General features: G+C 39.1%; 1 protein-coding gene across 1 annotated transcript; it reads right to left on the bottom strand.

Annotated features, from left to right (window-relative positions):
* Window positions 1-531: 531 nt before the first annotated feature.
* Window positions 532-19605, bottom strand: LOC308301398 (ubiquitin-conjugating enzyme E2 E1-like). Its single transcript, XM_080745374.1, has 6 exons — window positions 19475-19605; window positions 15186-15363; window positions 12753-12803; window positions 7518-7650; window positions 3204-3351; window positions 532-1065 (listed from the first exon to the last, which is right to left on the bottom strand). The coding sequence occupies exons 2-6, from the start codon at window positions 15332-15334 to the stop codon at window positions 968-970; spliced, it is 579 nt and encodes a 192-aa protein (XP_080601500.1). The 5' UTR covers window positions 15335-15363; window positions 19475-19605; the 3' UTR covers window positions 532-967.
* Between the last annotated feature and the right edge of the window lie 1087 nt (window positions 19606-20692).

Here is a 20692-nt window from a genome sequence, read left to right as displayed (position 1 = left end):
AAATACAGTACTTGAGTAAATGTACTTTATTTACACCATTGCTAGCAAGACACATCAACGTGAGGATGCGGTTCAGAAGAGTTTGACACATGTTGCTGGCTGCTGTCAAATTAAAACGTGGATTTCGGTATATTTTTTTGCAGTATAAATGGATATAGTGCAGATCACTTCCCAAAACTGACTGAATTGCATTGAAGGTCAACTTTATTTCATGTCAGCCACACAGGGATATTAACAAGAAATTGGGACCCATTTAGAATGTTTATGCTTGTGTGTGAAAATGTACTGTCTATATATATTTTTATTCTATTTTTCTCTCTCCATCTCTCTCCATATCCAAAACAATTACCTTAATTGACACAGCTACCAGTTAAAACAGTTGTAAACATACAAAAGAGTCAACAGGCCAGTCAGAGGATACAAACACACTCATGACAAATGACGGAGAGACAATGACATGCATGTGTCTGCTGGTCTCAGATCAAATTCCACTTGTGGTGGGATACACAAAGTTGTAGACAAACTTTGAACCAGCGTTTTATCTCAATCCTCTTTAATGAAAATGACCATTGTGATTACATTTATCCACTGACCACAAGATAAAAACAAAAAACTTCAGGACATGGTTGCCGTAAAAGAAATATCAGTCATAGCTGATGAAGGTAAAATCGACTGATTACAAATGGTTCAACAATATCTTGCATACATCCACCCATAAAACATAATTCCACATCTGAAAAAGCAAATCATTTCCAAACAGAAAGAGGGACGTAAACAAAATGTTCCTTTTCCATTGTTGTCTTTATTACCATATTTGAGGCGATAACTTAATCAAGAAGCAAAAAAAATATACCAGACAATAAAGTACTAAAAATCTGAAATAGAAATACCCCGCCCCCCAAACACAAACTGTTTGGAGCTCCCCTTTCTCCCTCCCCAACACACACACTGCTGTCCTCTTGTGGGCTTATGTTGCGTATCGCTTTGTCCACTGTTTGGCTGTTCGATCATGCTCCGCTCTGTTGGTCGTGTACTGGGTGGCAATGCTTCCAACAAGGGGATCAGCTAAGAGGGGGGAAAAAAAATCCATATTTAGTTTAGACACACAATCCAATTAGAATTTGAAAATAAACAACCTGCAAAGGGGGCTAGGAAAACATAGGCAAAAACAAATACTAAGCACTGAATGGGATATAAAACAATTTGTTCTGCAGAAATGACAATTTCAGTTTGACTGGAAAGAGGTATTTTGATCAACCAATACTGAACAAGAAAAAATAAAGATTTTTTTAATAAAAATATATATAAAAAGACGTGCTCTACCAAAATTAGTTGGATGTCACATAAACAACATTACAGAAAAGAGATCATTAGCTTTCTAACATTCTACATTTGTAGCACTGCACTTAAGGGTGGGTACTCGGGGCTGGCTGGTGCGCCTGGTTCCCCCGGGGGGTCCCTGGAAGTGGCGGCCGGTGCTCGGCGGTCGGCCAGGGACCACCAGGGACCACCGGCGCCGCCACCTGGTGGAGCGGCGCCGGCCAGAGAGCACCCAGGGAGCAGTTAGCTTAAGGTACATGAAACCCCGCCTCTTTATTTATTTTATCAGAATTCAGAATATGAAATTAACTCTCAAATGTAGGCGTGGTTATCTGTTGTTGTGGGGGGAGGGGGCGGAGTCGAGCGCACATATCATATTCTGAAAGTAGCCACAGAGAAGCTGTACGCACTGCACTTGCTGTCCGCATTTCGGAAACAAAATTTAAAACTAGCCATTGCAGGTATAGAAATTATAAAGATTCCGCAACTTCTTGGAATATTTACCGGTAAAAATGTGCAAGTCTTTTACAAACAAGCCATCTGAGATTTTATCCATGGTTTAACTTTCTCCACCCGTGTTTGTGGACACTTTTACCGGCCATGTCCTGCTGGACAACCGGAGCAATCAGAGCGCCGCTGCTGATAGTACTGTTCAACATTAATCCACAAGCCTACGGGCAAATTGAACCATATTATTGCTCCTTATGACAAGTGACTTATTGATATAATATATATTAATAGAAAAAGTGATTTTGGGTTTCGTGTCCCTTTAAGTGTCTTGCTCAGGGACACTTCCGACACTTTGACCAGGGCTGCAGGGGACCAAGGAGCTTCTGATTCCCAGACGGTCTCTCCATCCATTCAGCTACCAACACCGCTATTGTTTGCATTTAATATGTATTGGTTTCTACTTATGTGAAAGCATCATCTTTATGCTATTGTCTGGGCTCTATTGCATGATACCATCTCTGCATTCTACCTTCTTCTTTGTTGCCATTCTTAAGAAATGCCTTTAATATTGAAATGATCAATATGACGACATTTATCCACAAAATGCTACACAATCATCATTTTCCACCGTTAAAGTTAATTCATCTACCTTTTTCAACCAGTGTCAGGTTATATAAAACCAACTGGCATCTTTATTCTTTACCATGGTTGGAGACGATCCATACTGCTATTCATATCTTGGATGGGTTAGGACAAAAGCTTTTCTAAACACAGGAAGCGACTTTAGCTGCACCACTGCAGGCTACTGTTACTGTGAAGTAAAAATATTTACAACACCATAACCGACGTTATTGCCCAATTTCATTATACAAACATTGAAACCCTTATTTATTTTTACAAGGGACGTTTACTGCCTAACTAACCAAACACGGATGACAATGGCTGTGACATCTTGTTTGTAGGCAAACAAAATATACTACAATATTTCTCACAGACAGTTGTGAATGTAAAGCAACATTGATTGAAAATCTTGCATTTATGAATACCATTGTTTTTTGTCTTTCATTAGTATCAAAGTATCTACACCATTTTAATGTACAGATTTAGCACTGGTATATACCAGTGTTTGTTCATACTGGTATATACAGTATGAACGTAAAATATGAACGAAAATAAAATAAAATAAACACAAATATAAATAAAACAATTCACAGGAGGCAGGCAGTGATCACCCCAGGTGCACAGTGCACAACGCCCCCCACCACCTTGTACAATTCAGCAAAGTCTCATCTCAAGTCCCTACATCTGACTCGGTAGAAGAGGTCACTTTTGGCATGAAAGGTTTACGATTCTAGACAGTAGGCTAGTTTGGTATGGAGAGCTTGCAAGGGGGGAAAAAGGTTTAAAATGCAATTCTCCAGCCACAGCCTTACCTGGGTTACAGTCAGTGAGCAGGGAGCAGATGGACAACAACACCTTGGAGATGGTGAGGGCAGGGCTCCAGTTGTCCTTCAAGATGTCTAGACAGATCACCCCCTGGCTGTTGATGTTGCAGTGGTAGATCCTCGTACGAAACGTCACCTGGCAAGACATAGACAACACTGGGTACTGCAAAAAGAACAGATATATACCGTGGCGTGTATATATAGACAGGTAACAAATAAAAGGAAAAACCATCGGGTGCCCGCTGGCCTACTGGTCCAGGCGCATACCACTTAGGCATTGCCACATAGGCATGGATGCCTGGCGCCGCCGCCGGTTCGATTCCCGATCTGGACGACCTTTGCCGCATGTCACTCCCCATCTCTCCCCCCATTTCCTTTCAGTCTACCGTCCTATCCAATAAAGGCATAAAAGCCCAAAAACAAATCAAAAAAAAAAAAGGAAAAACCATTATAAAGGGTCTTAGTAAGGTGTTGGACCGCCACATGTGCCTTGGCATAGATTCAACAATTTCTCTGGAACTTTATTGGTGACCTGTTGGCACTCGTCTGCAGTGATCTCCTCAAAAAGTTCCAACTCTCTGACAGACTTCTCACTGCGCAGATGGGTGGGCAGTGCACCTCATTCATTCACATGAATTTGAATTGTGGGCAGGCATGCACGGAAATAAATATCTAGTCTATAAACACAGTGTACTCAAGCATTTATGGAAACCAGAATCACACTGGATAGAGGAATTCTCAACCAGGGGTTTGTGAGCCCCTAGGGGTACTTGCCAGTACTGCAGCACAGGGTTCACACAATTGTGAGGAAAATAAGATGTTTTAAAATATATATTCTGTACAAAAACGTTGTAATGACTTTTAATTGTAATAACAGTTTTGAGACCGAGTTTAAAGTGAGACAGAGAGTTGTAATTGTTCACTACATGTGTAGCCTACCTTTTAAAACTGCAATTAAACCTATTATTGCTATTGAGAAATGTATTTCATCATAGGGGGTACTTCAGTTGAATCTTTTGAGACATGCCCAGCAAGTGTTCTCACTTGTGCTTACATCCAACATGGCAATAAAAAGACTTGACAAAAACTGCAGTACACAATGACAAGGAATCAAGGATATTGCATGATGTCCATTTAGGGTCATATAATATAGATCCTGTTGTTTTTACGTTGTTGTAAATACTCACCATTGAAACTAGGCCTCTGTAGTGTGTGAATTCATGTCAGTCTATGCATGAAGGTTTTTATTCTGGTATGGTTGTTTGAGCTTGTTATCCATGTGGACCGTTATTGTGTGCACCTGGGGTCAGATATATTTATACACAGCTTAATATGGAGCCTACTGTATAAATTCATCAGGCCACCACAAACCTTAAAGGACAACCTTTTTGTTTTTTTTACAAGGGTTCATATTTTAGATTGTAATTAGAGAAAAGAAGAGATGATTGTTAAAATGTTTTCATTTACTGCCATCTATCATTTTAGCGATTTTTAACAATTTTGATATCAGTGGGTGGACTGGGGGCATGCGTACAAGTGGCTAAATGCGTCTTTATATACACAATAAGCCCATTTCCAAGACACACTAGAATTTGTAATTGGGTAGATGTGACTTATGGGGGCTAGTAGTGTTACTGTAAGTGGTAATATAGTCTCTAAAAAGACATGTACGCATGCCCCCACCCACTGAAATCAAAATCGCTAAAATGCCTAAAACGATAGAAAGCAATAAATGAAAACATTTTAACACCCAGCTTTTCTTTTCTCTAATTACAATCTAAAATATGAACCCTTGTTGTACTGACCACGCTGACCCGTGAAACCAAAACACACAAGAACACATGGTGGGACTACTGTACTGTATTTTACCTCCGGTTGTCCCCTCCCTGTTCTGCATATTCTCTGACCGGCAAAGAGTTCTTGAACTTGAGCCAGACTTATTTGTGCATCAATCTTCGTCATCTATATTTTTGCTGTTTAAAAGTAAAGGAAGATGGGACTTTATTACAGATGTTCCTGCGTTTACTTGATTTCCTGAATAACTACTCTTGCAGGGTTGTCGGAGGATGAATGAGTGAGCTGCTCTTGGTACATGACTATGTCATGAGACAAAGAAGAAGTCGCCAGTACTCAAGGAATCTCCTTTTCACATGATTTAATTCACCTCACTGGACAGGAGGAACATACGCGTTTCGACCTGTTGGTCTTCGTCAGCGTTGTCAGATGTTGCAGACATCTTTCTCTACTTGACTATGTCATACTACGAAAGCAACTAGGCTGAGCAGGTTTGGGGCTTTGTTTGAATTTCATTCAACCTTAATACATAGTAGCTGATTATATAAATCAGCTTTTGTGTTAGTTTGTTTTTATTTAAACAGTCAATTACACTGGGAACCTTAACACACACACACACACACACACACACACACACACACACACACACACACACACACACACACACACACACACACACACACACACACACACACACACACACACACACACACACACACACACACACACACACACACACACACACACACACACAATCTACCCCACCTCTCTTTCCCGCTCTCTTAACGACACCAATTCTGCAGGAGAATTGGGTGACAGTAGTGAGTTATGCGCAGATGCCTTGCAGGGGCACACGGCACATGTTACAACCGGGTTTTGGCTACCGACAGTTATCGATGGCAGTCGAGTGTGCCACAGCCTTAAAAACACAGTAGCAGCTAAACGGCTAAGTTATAACACTTCAGTTCAACAGCAGCCGGTCTCAGTTTTCACTTTGATAACCAACTACATGCTTTACTTCCAAACAAATCTCACATTTGCTAAATCACATGAAACCTACTGTAGCCTACATAGAACTGTTTACGGAGGTGTCAGTTTTTGATCCTTGCTAAAAACAAGTGAACTGGGACATTGCTGTTATCAGACAACAGTAACATAAGATTCCTTATTGTGACTCAGCAAAAGGGAAAAGCCCTCTGGTGGCTGAAAAGAGGCACTTTGAAACGCCAGGAAATACCCATTCATGTGACTACAATGACAGCACGATCGATTTTCACAAAATGTTATGCAAAGTCGGCATCTCCAAGGACATCAGTTTTTTGTTCTTCCTTCGTTTGAAGATAAATGTTTTATGAGCAGACAGAGATTTCTCTTCACTTCTATTTATACAGCAGAAGTTCAAGTATGACTCAATGAGTAAATGTTAGGAATAATAGATTTTTAGATGGAAAAAGTCTAACTGGCATTAAAAGCAATATTGACTGCCATTACAAACAAAAAACGGGTTATGCTGTACACAAACACGACACACGTGCATATCTCCTTGTATGGGCCGTTCTGTCCCTGACATCAGCTGTGGTGATGTCGGTTTCTGAGTACCTTCTATGATGTTAGTCTTGTGTGACGTCAGTCTCGTACTTTACTTTATTTGTTTATTTAGACAGGACATTACCAGTTCATGAACACAGAGATATTATATTGACATATTGCAAAGAATACATACATATGATTTTGGTGTAAACCAGCCGGAGTTAGCTAAGGCTAATTTCCATCCGTTGTCCTGAAGACATAAATCAAGAAACAAAACAAAACCCACGGCCATAGCGAGTAGGGACACACAATTTCATAGAGACGGACATGGGGACACACAAAGCCAGGCGTAGGAGCGGTAAGCACTGCTCAAAAACAAAATGTTTTTTAACCGGTACCGAGTGGCACCTATAACCACCTGTTATACAGTATATATTAGGGTTGTTCGATGTGGCCTAAAAATAAAATCTCGATTTATTTCTCAGAAAAGTTGATTTTCGATTCCGATTTCGATTTTTTGGTAAAAGAATAATACATTGTTTCAACTATGTTGTTTTCATTTAAAAAATGCAAAGACATGATTTTTTTTTTTTATTATTGTTTTACTTTTTACATTTTTTATATAGCCAAATAGCAGAATCTAATGTGGTGAGCCCTGCCCAGTCTGACGTGCGCTGCATGTGCATCAAAGAAATTACACATCAGAGATAAAGTAGTATTAATTTGGTGTCGGACCTTGTCGTCCTGCTTTAGGAGGACCGGGCTGTGCACTTTTTGCCCCGTGCAAGGCTCCAATGAGTAAGAATTACCCTAATTAAAGTGAAAATCGATTTTACGATTTCTTATTTTTTAAATCTTCCAAAGGACAAAATCCCGATTTCGATTAAAAATCGATTAATCGGAAAACCCTAGTATATATATATAAAGTGGTTGCGTGGCAATAAGTGAGCTGTGACATGGACATTTTGAGCTCAGTACCTTGGGTGGTTTGAAGGGGTAGTCAGGTGTGAAGGCAATGTCCAGGAAGAAGACGCCTCCCTCGTAGACGGAGCCCGGCGGTCCCAGGATGGTCGACCTCCACTCATAGATGTTGTCTCCCTTAGGACCAGCGCTGCAAGAAGAAAGACATGTCACCCTCACTAATTACGGTAGAGCAGATTTCATCTCAATAGAAACTCTGGAGACAGGCAGTGTTTTGGGGGGTGTTTTGTTTTGTTTTGGCCCTAACATGATGATGTTGTGAATACAATTCTAGAGGTTGTGAGCCTAAAATAATTCTATATCTATTATACCCCTACCACGCAATGTTAACACATTCACTGCCATTGACCGACAGGGATCCATGTCAATTGGTGTTTTCATCGTTTTATTGTAGTCTCCAATTCCCATGATGCATCTGGAAGTCCTCCTTTCCGCCCAGAACAATGTTATGAAATTCAGAAAAATTGATATATATCGGTTTCTTCTCCCAAATGACTTTTTTGGTCAAACCAAGCCTTTTTCAATGGACCATAACTAAATCATGGATGATTGCAGTTGCAGAGGGACACATGGTGCGTTCATGGAGCCGTCGAAAAATAAGGTAAAAATACTGAAAAACCCTGGCTGGCAGAGGCGGATGAATTAATTCATTAATACCTGGTGGTGAATGTGTACTAGAACGTTAAGCTAAATTATTAGTTGGTTGCCAAAAAATGTCCTTGTTGGTAATGTCCTTGCCGTAGTGCAGGAAGAATTAGGAAACACTCCAAAACATAATGACATAATAGCAGAGTGAATAGAAAATTGTCACAAAGTACAGATAACAGTGTAACACATTGAGCTTTGGCAGCAAGGTTCAGCTTATACCTGGAAATAACTCCATGCCAGGAAGTGGCAGTAGTCTGCAGTGTTAACCAAAAGGTTTTCAGAAACAGTGAGCAACAAAAACAAAGAGTATTTTTTTGCACTACTGTAACTCTGAAACCTGTTTGTGGTCTCGTATGTGCTCAAAAAGGAATTGAGAAATGAGAGTATGGTATTGGTATTGTTGAACACACCCCTACAGTAAGTCTGCAACACTGACATAAAACATCACGTTTTGCCTTTCTCCCTCACACTCATTCGCTTTCTGCCATCTTTCTCTGTCTCAGTATTTGCCCTGACCCCCCCCATCCCCTTTTCAAATGTTATAGTCCCCACCAAGCACCGGCAGAGATGGGTTTGGGTTTTTCGCTATAAAGAATGACATTTCATTCTATGACAACCTCCAATATGACAACCTCCAATTCGTGGCTGCTCAAAGAAAACCTTATGGAGCTAAAAAAAAATAATGAAGTTAATAATACTTAAACGGGAAGGTGACTGTCATGAATCTCACTTTCAAAAAGATGTCTTGTCTATTCAAAAATGTTCACTTCTATTACATCCATTTCTGAAGAAAAAAAACACCCACTACTCAATTTCAGCAGAAAAGTCTTTTAGCGAGGAAAGTCCTATTCCTCTGGGCATCATTCGGAAGACATCCCTTACAGCAAATCACTGATATGCGTCTATGTGTTCCGATCCGTATTGATGTTCTTAAAGCGACTGTTCCCTCTTACAGTACATACTATACATGTTGCCCTGGAACACCCACAGAGAGTCCTGAGTACAATAAATAAATGTAAGTGCTTTTTGATCCAAAGTAGACGTAGAGTTTTTTTAAAGGTGGATTATCGATCAAGAAGACACCCTGTGAGTTTTCACTCACACTCAGTTGAAAAACATTCAGGGCGGCTTGCACCAACACGGTTTAAGCCTTAAACTGGTTTAAATCAAGGTTTATCTTTTAATCAGCTTGCACCAAACCTTAAATCTAGTTTTCATTAATCAGGTTTAGTTTTAAACCATCCTTTTAATCTTGGTTTGAATTTTCACTGTAAACCTGGATTACTGTTAATCCTGTTGCACCACTACTTTAAACTTTGATTTAAACATCAGTAAGGGATTAATTTTAAACCTGCTGTAGAGGTGGTTTAAATGCAAACATGTCATTGACATGAATGGGGGTCCCTCTCCTGTGAGGGAAGCCCCACAGCAAGTAAGCTGCAGACAGCGTTTCACAGCTGAAAACAAACACCTCATCACATCCTTGTAGTACTGTACATCGGCTATTTTAAATTAGCGAACATTTAAATATTTACAGGGACATACAGACATTCGTCATGGAAGCTTGTGGACTTCCCAAGCAACATGGAGACGTTTTAATTTTCGAAATCGCTTCATAATTGACTCAAATGTGACTGTGATCAAAACTGTGGTCTTTTCTTGCTTCTAGCCGCGCATCGCCGCGCCGCACCGCACTGTAGCGTCCGAGCGTCACCGTCGTATGACGGGGAGCGTTATATTTTAGTTATGTTTTGTTTTGGCTGCAGGCGCTATTCTTAACCTAGGCCTGCCCACATTCTCCTAGAAGTGAATAAAAGAGTAACGCTAATGATATTAGGCTCAAGAGAATAGCATATTCCAGTTTGTTTATATCGAAATCCAAGATGGAGGACATTTAAACCATGAATTAATCACAGTTTATGGTTTTAATCACAGGTTAAGGGTTTAATCACAGATTTGTTAAGCAATGCTTAAATTTAAGTGGTGCAACGCACCTCGATTTAAAATAAAACCTAGATCAACAAACCCTTGATTAACCCTAAACTAAGATTTATTTAATCCCTCTTGGTGCAAGCCGCCCTCAATGTTGTAAAAGGCTTTGACGATCAATTCAAGGTAGTCTCCAGCCTCAGTTCAGTTTCTGATAATCTTGTTTATTGACTATGAACACGAATATAAGTATTTACTGTATATTTATTAATAAATTATACAATGAGCCTAGGCTTACTGCCACAAGTTGAATATGACCATGTCTCTAATTTAAAAGGACAACTTTGTTTTTTTACAACAAGGGTTCATGTTTTAGAATTTAGATAGTACTTAGAGCATATATATATTTTTTAAATGCTTTCCATCGTTTTAGAGCATATATATATATATATATATATATATATATATATATTAGGGCTGGGATGCGATTAAAAATTTTATATATATATATATATATATATATATATATATATATATATATATATATATATATTATATATATATATATATATATATATATTTTTTTTTTCTTTTAATGCTTTCCATCGTTTTAGCATTTTACCAATTATTATTTGAGTGTGCTAATTATGTCTTTTTAGACACAATAAGCCAGCAATTTCTTTATTACCATTTACTGTAGGCCTACTAGATCCCATAAGTCACAATATCCAATGAAAGTGGGAATGTCACATGTCATATCCCACTTTCATGGGATATAGTGACTTATTGGGAGCTAGTAGGCCTATGATTTGTTGATATAGAATATCTTTCTAAATATTACAAACAATCGAGTATTCGGTTAATTGGAAAAGTAATCGACAGGATAGATCGCGCATGAATTAACGAGATTTCCACTGTCCCTAAGTTAACTGCTATCTAGCAAAACCACAGCCGAGGGAACAGGCTTGGCAGAATTGGCGGGGAAACAAACAAAGTTCAAACATCCACTGTCAAGTGAATGGCCCAGTACAGGGGGGTGATTTTATGTCTATAGCTAATTCTGACCGTGGTCACAAAATGCTTCAATACAAATGTTCCGTATTAAAAGGTAATTCAAAGGAATATATGACTATGGTTGTTTACTTTTATTAATTTACAGTGTTTTGGCCAGTTTAATTCGTTCTGGCATCAATTGGAGGGACTGAAAATGTTGCATCACATATTAATCCATCTTAAGTTGGAAAACAAAATAGACTAAAGCACCTCTGGCAGAATTAACTTAATATTTAAACATGTGAGCAAACAAATCTCAGAAGTAGTTATTATATTTGAAATCATGATTGCATTTACAAAGTGTGATGAAACCTGAAATTCAAAATGGACATGATGTTGATCCACTGGCAACCTATTTTATTGCAATGTTTTATTTCTTTTCAGTGTTACCTCTGGGTTGAGCTGTAAATTGGCTGTAAAAATTGGCTGTAAATATCAGTCGTATCAAACTCCCCACTGTGACAACTGTCACGATGACAATGATTCATTTCAATTAGGGGTGCACAATAAATCATTCAGTCATCATTTTAGTATCCGCCTAAAAGAACATAAGAATAATAAATAGATCTGATTATTATGAACCAACTAATAAACTATTTATTAAATATAATATCTTGAAATTCTATGACAGTTGATCAGAAAACAGTCTTATTAGCATTCAAAGCGCAGCATAAATCACTGCCATTCTGCATTCAGAAATTGTTCCAAATCAAAGAAACCAAGTATGAGCTGAGGGCCAAATGCATGTTCGAAATGGAGACTCCTAGAACAAATATCAAGAAGAGATGTACATCATTTAGAGCACGAGAAATATGGAATAATTGTCATAATGACCTTAAAATGTGTAGTTCTATTTACCAGTTCAAATGTGTAGTTCTATTTACCAGTTCAAGAAAACCTTTAAAGTTAATGTATTAAATATGTATAAAACTGATTTGTAAATGATCTGTAACCTTAACTGCTGTGCTGCCTCTGGGCAACTGAATTTCCCCCGTGGGATAATAAAGGTATACATCTATCTATCTATAAAATAGTATTTCTATGCGAGAAATGTCAATTGTTATATATTTTACGGAACAACGATTTTGTTTACGATTTAAGAATTTAAAATTATACAAAGGACAAAAAGGGTAGGCACTATAAGCTTCGGCTTCTGCCTAAACCTTTTCGGTTGGATTATTGTTTATTTATTTTATATTGTTATTGTTTTAAATGATTTTATACCTTGAACCGAAATAAAAACCATTAATTCATTCAAAAATAAGGAATGGTCGTGGTATTGGATTTCAAATGTATTCCTAATAAGGCATGCTGATATCATCACATCATATTGTGTAAACCACGATGATGCACTGGTGGAAAAACAATTAACCTACCTACACAGGAGACAATGTCTGCGGTGTCAGGAGAAAGACAATATTCGTACCAATATCGATAACGGTTTATATGACCATGGAAATATGTCAATATCGTACAGTACATCCTTCATTTCGAAAGCATTGCCACTGCATAATAAATATACAACACAATGCAAGCTTTTCAATGAATACACCACAGGCAAGGAATGAATAGACATTTGAGCTGAGATTAGATGAAACATACCTGCAGTTAGGTGGAGGGTCCAGTGTGATATCCGCCAGCTCTTTCTGAATCCTGCAAACAAACAAGAATTATAAATCATGGGCAATGTGCATCTTTTACTTAAAACAAGACAGATGATCTAAACCAGGGTTCCTCAGGGTTTAGATCATCCCAGGGTTCGCTATTTTTGGCAAAGAGGTTTGGTGTAGAGGGGCAAAAAAGAGCACACCAAGTACAGAGTGAAAGGTCAAGTTTATTAAGTATTGACGGTAAATATCTGAAGACACAAATTGATATGAATCCAAAATACACTGACGATTGTGCTGTCAATCGATGAAACCATATGGAATCTATGAAAGGTTGTGGGGGGTCCCTGCTCTCTCAACTAAGGGGTCCTTAGCCTGAAAACATTGAAGACCCCTGGTCTAAACGGTGAGACTTGCACATGGATCTCGTGGCCAGTCTATGAAGTCAGTCATCTAGAATGTGATCTAGGACTTATCTTATATGTTTTGTCCTCAATATGTGGACATGGACTCTGATCTGACCCTCCTTACTAACTTACATCAGTACAAAATTAAAATGAAATATATGAGGCCGGCCTCGATGAGACTATGAGCCGAGTTCTTTGAGGTTTTTATAGACAAAACATAAATGTGCACAATTTCCATTGTGGTCTTTTGAGTGAAATGTGTGGACTTTAAATCATCAAATAGTTCTCTACAGACATCAGTACTGAAATCGATGTGTAAAAAGGACACAAAATAGCCAATTTAAATTCATGGATAATCCTCCAGTAGCAAGTAGAAGAGCTAGCTGAATTAATCCACTTCTGGGTATTCCACTTGGCAGTCGGCTCAAGTAGTTGCATTTGCTAGCCCCCACTAGTAGCTAGCATTAACCCAACGAACCGGTATTTAAGTTAATATGTTAGGCTGACACTTTCATAGCAAGCATACTACTACCAGGTCGGAAGCTGTCTGAGTTATACCAGGGTCAAATGTTGTGACACACACACACATGCTGTGAAATATACTATAGATTATGGGCGAATTCGCGGAATGAGAAAGTTATGAGATGTTTCCGGTGAGTGAATGGATGCGGTTCTCAAGATGTGTGACTCATCTCACTACTAAGAAGCCATAATTGCTATCTGGAAATGTTTTGAATGATCTGTTCCTATCTGGAAATGTTTTGAATGATCTGTTCCTTACTGTTTTTCTTTATTGCGACCGTAGATCGCAGTTTACTATCAGAACCGTCACAGCTTGTCCATTGACGGGTAACGCCTGACACTGTGGTTCCCCTGACACATCACTGTGCAAGTGTGTATCACAGGTATGTCAGATATTCAGAGCAGGGATCTCCATATAATATGGGCATAAACTGGTGACATAACAGTGATGTCAGATACTCAGAGCAGGGATCTCCATATATGGGCATAAAGCGGATTCAGTTAGCGATCTCCATATATGGGCATAAAAGGTATTGTATCCCAGGTGATGCCCTGTTAGGAGAACCACACTAACAGAATGCATATATGGCCAAGACAGATGGCGCGACCAAGGGTGAGTTCGCCTTTCGCCCTTAGGCGTCTTACTGGTTAAATAACATGATATAGTATAGATTATGTGCTCTCACACATAATCTATACGACCATTTCCCAGCTTTGGGTCGGGACCCATTTGTGGGTCATGGACCTATTTTTATGGGTCAACATTTCTTTTCCTACAAAGAATTAAAAATATATATCAAAAATGTTCCACTCCTCCCCCCAAAAATGTTTTAGAAATAAAACAAAATTGAGAATTTTATACATTTTCAAACAAAGAAAAACACATCTAAGAAATTCCATAAAAGAATATATAATAATGAAGTAGTAGTGAGCTTGTAGATCTGCCATTTTCACTAGTTTGGGTCCTGGGCAAATGTTTAATTTCTCTTTTGGGTCTGGAGCTAAAAGTTGGGAACCATTGGTATAGATTAGATTATGTGCTCTCGCACATGGTCTATCTATACAATAATTCACAGAATTTGTGTGTCACACAAGATTTGAGACTAGTCTAGGCAGCCTAGACTTTGTCTACACTGTATTTTCTTATGAACGGCAGAGTGAAAAAAAATCTGCTAGTCAGCATTGGCTAACCACAGATGTATTATGAGGCTACGGCATTCAGCTAATGTTTTAACTCAACCTACACTCTGCCCACTAAATGCCTTAATGCTTATTATCGAAAAAGGAGTATTATGTTGCTACATGCATTACTGTCAGTTCCCACATTCTTCATAATTCTGGACCAGAGATCCATTGACTTTGAAGTTTATTTCGAAAAGAATGTGGACCTTCACTTACGAGTGATGAGTAATAAGACCATTCCTTACTAACCAGTAAATCTAAATAATCTCATAACAGTTTTGTTTTGAAAAGTCAAGCCAATGATGGATGTTTACTACCTTTTAGCGCTGGTGGAAAGCAGCTTGGAGGTCTTGCTCATGGCTTTGCTCTCACGTTTCTTGCAAGGCGTGTCCCTCTGTCTGTTTTGGCTGGAGGACGAGGGTGACGATGAAGAGCTGGTACTGGCACGGGAATCCTCATCCGACATACCGGTTTGGATTGGAGAAGAGCAGGAACCTAGAGTGATAAGTAGAGACAAGATACCGGTGCAGAGGCAAAACAGGGTCACAAATGCATCCAAATTAGGACAAGACCTAGAGAGTAATTTAGTTTAGTATTCTCAGACAAGTGGAAAATGTCTTAAAGCTTGTTAAATTTAGGTAGTGCTTTGGTCATACTGTAACCTAGCACCAAGCCGTAAATCCTGTGGTCACTTGTGATGTGAGCAGTTTCAGTTTCAAACGGTTTCAAAAATTACGTATGAGTATCCAGTTCTTTCTGTAAGGGCAAGTAACATTAGGCGGCTGCTTAAGACAATTAAGCAATTGCCTACTTTATCATCTTGTGTGTTGTGTAGTCTTCTCTGTAGTCTAGTCTTGCGCCTTAGGCTTAGTTTACAGATTGTCACAAGATCATATTGCTCAACAAAGCGACTTTTCAATGAAAAGTGTGGACAAGACATGTAATTTTGTAAATCGGCGTTGGTTAACAGAGTTTGGACACGACATTCTCTTCATTTTCACAGATATTCAGTGTGCATAGTTTGGAAGACATTGCCTGCAACACTGGATTGCATCATCATGACATCCAAGGAATCCATAGGAAAGAATGTTTAATTGTATGACCTACAGTTCTATTGTCATAGGTCAAAATGAAAAGTCACTATGAGGTCAATCTGAAAAATGAGGAGTGTGAGTGTGTATGCAAAATGTTATGCTGTGCGCTTCAGTGGTGGAGAAACAAATCTGCCAAAAAGACATTGTGTTGCGCATCAAACATATCAGAACTGCTATTTTTGACACAACACCGGAACCCATTCCAATTTAATTTAGTTAAACCTAATGATGATACATTTACTGACAATATATAACTCTTGGCTTTTGACACGCTTGTCAAATGGTATGAGAGGTTTTGAAAATGACTCGTTTGCAGTGTTGGACAATGCTGTTGGCTCTTGAGGTGAATCCAGACTTCCAAAATTTTGTCCGCCGAGTTTTTATTTTATACAGATGTTTTGGGGATTTAACATGATCCACAAGGGCTTTAAATCCTTGTGTTCCATGTATTATTAGGTTTGAACAAAGTGAACAAATCACTTTAGCCGGCATATCAACCTTTATATTAACTCCCTGCGGCTGTTTTGACATCATACCCCCGAATGAAACCGTTATTGTCCAACTCAACCAGTCCCATCGGAGCATAATGTCTCACATCTTTGTCAAAATCTTTTTCTTTGTAACCGATCTTTACCTTGATAAACTTTGCCATGTTGGTTTAATGGAAATCTCTTTATCTGTCTGTCATCAATATGATGTCATAGTACTGACATCATGTGCCATCCAATTAATATGATATAATACCTGTACTGCAGGATACAACAACGGATACTGCATAAACTGAGTGGGTTATTGGGCCCAATGCTTATCTTCCCAATGGGCATGACACTAGTTTATCAAATTTTCGATACCTGCATGTAAGGTTATTTTGTAAATGTTATTAGCTGGCAAATGTATATATCTTAATATTAAGATGCTTTTTCAAAGTATTTTTTATTTTACATTTCACATACTTTCTGGCTCAGGCTGCCATGCCCACGGCGTAAACACCTACATCTGGGAGACATCAAAAATCATCCCAGAGTTTCCCAGTTTCATTGAATTGAAATATTGAATTGCAGTAGGCTAAATTACATTATTCATTGTAGTAGGTGGTCAGAAATTCAGACTTTCCAAAATATATTGAATATCCGCATAATTTAGCACAAGTTAGCTTTTCTCAGTGGTGGAAAAAGTACTCACATTTTTACTTGAGTAAAAGTATCAATACTGCAATATAGAAATACTCTGTTAAAAGTAAAAGTCTGGAATTCAGAATTTCCTTGAGTAAAAGTACATAAGTATTGGCATCAAAATGTACCTAGAGAACCAAAAGTAAAAAGTACTCACTATGCAGAAAGTCCCATTCAATTTTGAAAATGTTTTTAAAAAAATGAAGAAAATAGCAGATCTACAAGCTCACAATGCATCACATCGCGACAAATTTTGTGCTTAATTGTAGATTGGCCATTTTCAAATGGACGAAATATGTATATAGGGCTTAAGTGGGTAATGTATATTTTGGAATTATAATATAAATCTATAAAGTAACTAGTAACTAAAGTGTTCAAATAAATGCAGTTAATTAAATATTTGGATCCGAGATGTAGTGGAGTAGAAGTAAAAGTATTGGAAATTGGAAATATTCAAGTAAAGTACAAATACCTAAAAATTGTACTTAAGTACAGTACTTGAGTAAATGTACTTAATTACTTTACACCACTGCTAGCATTCTTTGATAAGAAAGAAGAGACATATCATAGGGGTGACAAGTCAGCTAATAACGTTTATGATTTCACAAGCTTTAGAACAGAACAGCCCAGTGAAAAATCACTCAACATACTGGCGACATATGAGCAAATTAATTAGAGATGCTGGAACTGTTCTCAATCATCAATAATCAGCTAAAACCGAAGCGTTTTCGTCGTACGATTGTATCGCGCGCCGATCTGCAAGCTCACAACGGCTCGCATCGGGCTTTAAACTCTATGGCATCGGGACTGGCTGCGACCTTGTAGATCTGCTATATTCCCAGCAGTCCCAATTGGTTCTTCTCAAAGTGGGGTCCGGGGGCCCCGGCCCCAGGGGTCCTTGAGGGAGTTCCAGGTGGTCCCCAGCTAAATGATAAGTTAGGAACCAAATGGACCCTTATGGGTCTGTAACTCAGAGAGTGTAGGAACGAAATAGACCCATTTGGTTCCTAGGCCTACACTATTGATTTTACAATATAAACTGGGGTCCCAGAGATAGAAACAACATTAAAATGGGGGTCCGTAGCCTTACAATGCATGTCAAACTGGGGGTCCTTGAAATTAAAAGGGTTGAGAATCACTGTCTGCTAGAGCCGTAAAAAACCTTCTCTTATGGGGGGTCCCTGGCGTATATTTTCAAATGGGGGTCCGCGGGCTAGTAAGTGTCAATTTGGGGGTCCCTGACATGGAAAAGTTGGAGAACCACTGGCCCAAACGGCAACGAAAACCAGTTGGGTTTTCAGGCCTGGACCCCAGGCCGGGGCAGACTACTTGCTGGAAAGGAACAGGCGAACTCGCTTGCTAACAACACAGTGGTGGAGAAAAAAGTACTCTCAGATGTTTTACTTGAGTAAAAGTACCAATACCGCAATGTAGAAATACTCGCAGGTTAAAGTAAGGGAATTAAAAACGTACTTGAGTAAAAGTACAAAAGTATCGGCTATCAAAATGTACGTAGAGTACCAAAATAAGTAGAAAGTACTCATTATACATAATGTCCCATTTCAAGTTTAAGTGTATAAAAGATATTTTGAAAATAGAGATCTACACGCTCATAATGCGCACTGTGAGCTTGTAGATCGGCTATTTTCAAATGGCCGAAATGTATGAAGTGGTTTATGTAGGGTTTTTGTAATAACAATCAAAATCTACAAAGTAACTAAAGTAAACTAAAATAATTGTGGAGTAAAAGTACAATATTTGCCTCTGGTGTGTAGTGGAGTAGAGGTACTGAAAATCCGAAATGCTCAAGTAAAGTAGCCTACAAAACCTCAATGTTGTACTTATAAGTACAGTACTTGAGTAAATGTAATCAGTTACTTTTTACACCACTGCTTGCTAACAATAGGCTACCGTCCTTTAACTTGGGCATTTAACGACGCCGAGCGACACTCTACCAGTGTAGGGTGGGCTTATTATACGCGTATGGAGCACTTTCAACCAAAGACACAACGAAATAACGCGTCCCTGTAACGGTCAAAACGAAGACCACGTTAGTAGCATTAGCCACGGGAAAAAAAACTGTTCCGATCCAGCACATAATCACAGCCATTTCCGAGCAACCAACCAACCAACCAACACAACCTCCCACAAACCCCCAAGATTGTCTTGTTGTTGCGAATGCTTGCGTTATCCGTCGGCTGACTTGTCTTGTTGTCAACCGTTCTAACGGCAAATCGATGTTAAACACGTACACGTAAACATAGGCGTTGGTACAACGTTCGTTTTGGGAAATGTTACGAGAAAAGTGATCTATTTTTGTTGTGATCAAACCGTCCTTACCCTCTCTATTGTGTCTGGACCTCCACCACTCTGACTGGCTGGTGCCTATTGCTGCTGCTGCCTTCTGCGGAACGACGGAAGTACCGCGGCTGGCTGGGCTCAGTGGGCTGGCTGCTGCAGCAGCAGCGATGGAGGCTGGCTGACAGTCGATCGAATCCAGATGAAAAAGTGAATCCACCGTCCCGTTTAATACAGGGATCTTCATCAACGTTTTCAGGCCAAGGACCCCTTAATAGCTGAGAGAGAGAGACATGAATCTGGGACCCCCTTTACATATAATTGTATACAGATTTTCATTGATTTCATAGATGGATTCATAAACTTACTAAACTACTTACTAAACTTCGCCTTTCACTAGTCTGTACTTGGTCTGCTCTTTTTTACTTCTACACCAAACCTATTTGCCAAAAATAGCCACTCTCAATGAGAACTTGTAGATCTGCTATTTTTGTCTAAAGTTCTCCTCAGAATTCGAATACAAAGGTTCAAGTTGTTAATTTAAAAGAATTATCCTATCACACAAAGATTTGGCAGCCCCCCTGTAGTAACTCTGAGGACTCCCTAGGGGTCCCGGACCCCCTGTTGAAGACCCATGACCTACAATTAACAGCTGGACAGGCGATCTACAACAGTGGTTCTCAAACGTTTTCATGTAGGTCTACTAATGATGGACCCCCCAGATTTATATATTAGACCTAGGACCTCGATGAAAACAAGTCCTCAGAACTTCTTTGGGTTTTCATTTAGACGTTTTTCAGCCCAAGGAAAGGAAGGACCCCCTAGCTCAGAGAGATATGAAGGGACCCCCACAACATATTGTATAAAATTGTATTGCACTTAGATTAACCTTTTTCATAGATTTATTTGACGTGTTTGACAGCACTATCAACAGTGTTGTGTTGGATTCAATTCATCGTGTAGGCTATTTTCAAATAAACGGTAGTAAACTTGATCTTTCACTCTGTACTTGGTCTGCTCTTTTTTTTTCCTCTACACCAAACCTCATTGCCGAAAATAGCCGATCTACAAGCTCTGCAATGTGTTGTGAGCTTGTAGATCTGTTATTTTTGGCTAAAGTTCTCAGTACTGGGATGGTAGGTAGGGTTCAAGTCATGGGCAGGAAGGCCATGGCCGCCGTTGCCCCTCAGTTTGGCCTTGTGCCCCTCAAACCAATGGCATGACCTGAGGCCACTAGTGGCCGTAATGCCTCAGCTGACT

Source organism: Nannobrachium achirus (assembly GCF_963921795.1).
Source record: "Nannobrachium achirus genome assembly, chromosome: 2".
NCBI classification, from domain to species: domain Eukaryota; kingdom Metazoa; phylum Chordata; class Actinopteri; order Myctophiformes; family Myctophidae; genus Nannobrachium; species Nannobrachium achirus.
Note: the sequence above shows the minus strand (reverse complement) of the source record. Positions and strands in the feature narration are given on the sequence as shown.

Bases quoted from the DNA above. Each gene is read 5' to 3' on its own strand.
- LOC308301398 (XM_080745374.1), bottom strand. From the start codon at position 15,334: ATGTCGGATGAGGATTCCCGTGCCAGTACCAGCTCTTCATCGTCACCC. The intron at 7,651-12,752 runs GTATGTTTCATC...TTCTTCTTGCAG, and splicing joins GACCCTCCACCTAACTGCAG to CGCTGGTCCTAAGGGAGACA. The intron at 1,066-3,203 runs GTAAGGCTGTGG...CCCCCCTCTTAG, and splicing joins GCTCACTGACTGTAACCCAG to CTGATCCCCTTGTTGGAAGC.